Source organism: Triturus cristatus, chromosome 4_1, assembly GCF_964204655.1.
Source record: "Triturus cristatus chromosome 4_1, aTriCri1.1, whole genome shotgun sequence".
In the NCBI taxonomy this organism is placed as follows: Eukaryota; Metazoa; Chordata; class Amphibia; order Caudata; family Salamandridae; genus Triturus; species Triturus cristatus.
Window position 1 is genome coordinate 162,319,916 of NC_140585.1, and position 3,166 is coordinate 162,323,081.

General features: G+C 39.1%; 1 protein-coding gene across 1 annotated transcript; it reads right to left on the reverse strand.

The window, feature by feature from the left end:
- Positions 1–1,544: 1,544 nt before the first annotated feature.
- LOC146853784 (olfactory receptor 5I1-like) lies at positions 1,545–2,483 on the reverse strand. Its single transcript, XM_085650899.1, has one exon. It carries the CDS (start codon positions 2,481–2,483, stop codon positions 1,545–1,547), a length of 939 nt encoding a protein of 312 aa, XP_085507025.1.
- Between the last annotated feature and the right edge of the window lie 683 nt (positions 2,484–3,166).

A 3,166-nucleotide genomic window follows, 5' to 3' on the forward strand; every position in this document is an offset into this window, starting at 1 on the left:
AAAAGATTGTGGGATGCAAGCTGCCAATGTCCATATCTACATATGATTGGATGCCTGAACTAAAAAGTGAACTGCCTACAGCAAATTTAGCAGTGAATGAGAGTAAGGTTCTTCTACGTTAATGAAGAAAGTAGAAATGATAATTCTAGGAGCTCAAGATGCTTTCATACCACTCTTTGTCTGCCTGGAACTATGGATCATACCCACCACTTCTCAGAACTGCATGAATCTCATATTTTGCACAATACAGATCTTTCATGTATGTACTCCTCAATACCATGATTACGTGTTTTAATATATACTTTTCTTGTTTGAGAAAATCCTTCTTCTCTTGCAAGTTTATCAGAAAATAGAGACCTTTTCTTTAGGAAAATGGGCTATTGCAATGTATTTTACTCTGGCTTCTCTAGGAAGATCAGAGACATACTGCAAATACCTCAAAATCAGTCTACCAGATAATGCACAAAACCTGAGGAAATAGTAGTATATTATTCTCTCTGGATGTCAGAGTCAGTTCCAACAAGCATCAGCAAATTGGGCAAGCAGGCCACCACAGAACTAGCAGAGATGTGTCTTCTGCCCCCTAGAACATTTGCCTGCACATCATCCAATCTATTAAAGACACTTTATTACATGATTGATGCTTGTAACAAAACCTGTACCAGGCAAATGATATGTGCTTCTGTGCAAAACATTATAGAAGCTTTAGTTTCTAGGTGCTGAAAATTCAGAGAAGAATTTCCAACATAAAGTTTAAAATATTGTGTGTTGCAGCAACTATAGTACAGCACCCTATGAAACTGAAATTACCCTCTTTCAATAGCTGCAAGCAATAACTATTTTGACAGTTTGACCTAATAGTTACAAACTATTTGAGACTTTTTCCAGCTGCTAGAGACATTATGCACCCAATTCGGAGAGCTCACCTAATAAACAACAGAATTACATTTTCAGAGGTCATCTTAATTAGTTCATTTAATGCAAGTCATCGTTTCTGAACCCAATATTACTGAATCAAAAAATACAAGAAATTAGTTTACCCTTTGTTGATCTGCATCTGGAAAAAAATGTGGTTAAAGGCTACAGTCAGACGCACCACAACAGTGGGGAAATTAGATAACCCTCATCCATTTCACATCATTGCAGGACAATGAGCAGCTTGTCTGTCCCTTGTCCCCTACCACTACTGACCCACACCTACCCCGTTGACATTTATTTCCTGCTCAGAGCAGGAAGTAAATGTCAGTAAAAAGGGCTCAGGATTAAGGAACTCATGCAATTTTCACTTGCCACTGCCAGGCCTGCAACATTTTTCTGTAGCCCTATGACTATATCCAGGATGGCTGTGTACATGTGTGGGGATACCATTTAGGATTTTTTATTTCGGGTCCCTAATACACTGGCACCTAAATCCAGTCAACTTTTAGTGAATGTAAGCCTGGACAGAGTACCTGCAAGACTGATCCCAATACAGGGAATGTCCTAATGTACACATAAATAGGATGCCATTCTCTGTAAAGTCTTGGTGGTAGCAATTGTCTTCATCATTGGGTTTTAGATGCCCAGCTCAATATCTTCCTCACAGCTTCTTTCATTTCATTGTTTCTCAAGCTGTATATCAGTGGGTTCAAAGCAGGTATTAGGACAGTGGGAATAACAGTAACTACTTTGGTCCGCCCCTCTGAAGAGCTTAAATTGGGGAGTATCTCCATCAAGAAAACACTGCCATAGAAGATAAAGACACAAGTGAAATGGGAAATGCAGGTGGAGGCAGCACGGCGTCTTCCTTCTGTGTTACTGATCTTAAGGATGGTGGTAATAATGTATGAGTAGGAGACAAATACAACAACGAGAGAAGCTATGATTACGAAGGAAGCAACTACAAAACGGATCCAATCATTTATCAATACATCAGTGCAAGATAGCTTCAAGAGCTCTGGATAATCACACACAAAGTGGTTCATGACATCAGGACCACAAAAAGAGAGCCGGTAAAGAAAACTTGCATGTATCAGAGAGTTTAGAAAGCCACCTATGTATGACCCTGCAACCAAACGCAAACACAGACCTTTGTTCATGATGACTGTATATGTCAGTGGGTTACATATTGCTACATAGCGGTCAAATGCCATTGCTGCCAACAGAAAAAATTCTGTGCTGGCAAAGCCACTGAAGAAATACACTTGAGCAATACATCCAGAAAATGTTATTATTCTCTTCTCGGTAAGAAGATCAGCCAGCATCTTGGGAGAGATTGCAGAGGCAAAAGCTAAATCCAAAAAAGCAAGTTGGGTGAGGAAAAAGTACATAGGTGTGTGGAGCTGGGGGCTGAGCCACACAATGACCATGATACTGAGGTTGCCCAGCAGAGTGAAGGTGTAGACTGATAAAAACAGTAAAAAGAGCACAACTTCCAGCTGTGGGTCATTGGTGAATCCAATGAAGAAGAACATAGTTACCGTGCTTTCATTTCTGGCCATCATATCTGTTGTTGACAACATTTATCTAAGAGAAGAAAGATATATAACACATACATCCCCTTCGATATAGTAATTGCAGATGTCCAAATTTGAAACCATAGTTTATAAAAATATGTATTATGTAGATTAACAAATTATCTTAATATTTAGGTCAATGCTACAAAGCAAGCAAACATGCATATGGCTGAGCTTATCATGTGCAAAAAGCACTGATTCATCCACTCTCAATTGGAATCACCAGCAGGCACAACCAACAATACTTTTTATGACCTCTTACCTCAAGAAACATTAATTTTGTACTTGTAATCATTTTTCTGCATATCCTCATGCCTATCAAGTGTGTAAGTCTTAGGCTTCATGTTAAGACAACTTTAGATGTCTGTTGTCAAAATGCCTATTATATAGAATATACACAAAGGTACTATTTATGAGCCGAGCAGAGCTAAATTCCCATGCGTAAATTTAGCTCTACCTAAATATCACTTTTCTTGCATTCTTCAACTGGATGTTCTGGGTAAGGGATAGCTGGACCCAATTTTACCTGAAATTGCTGTCAGTAAAATAGTTTTGGGCTGCTACAGTTTATGTTTTGTAAAGGGGTTGCAAAGGTTTCTTTTGGGACATGTTTAGCAATCATCACCTGACCATCAACTAAGTCATGGGGAGCATGTAATGCAGCCCCCCTG

Bases quoted from the DNA above. Each gene is read 5' to 3' on its own strand.
- LOC146853784 (XM_085650899.1), bottom strand. From the start codon at position 2,483: ATGATGGCCAGAAATGAAAGCACGGTAACTATGTTCTTCTTCATTGGA.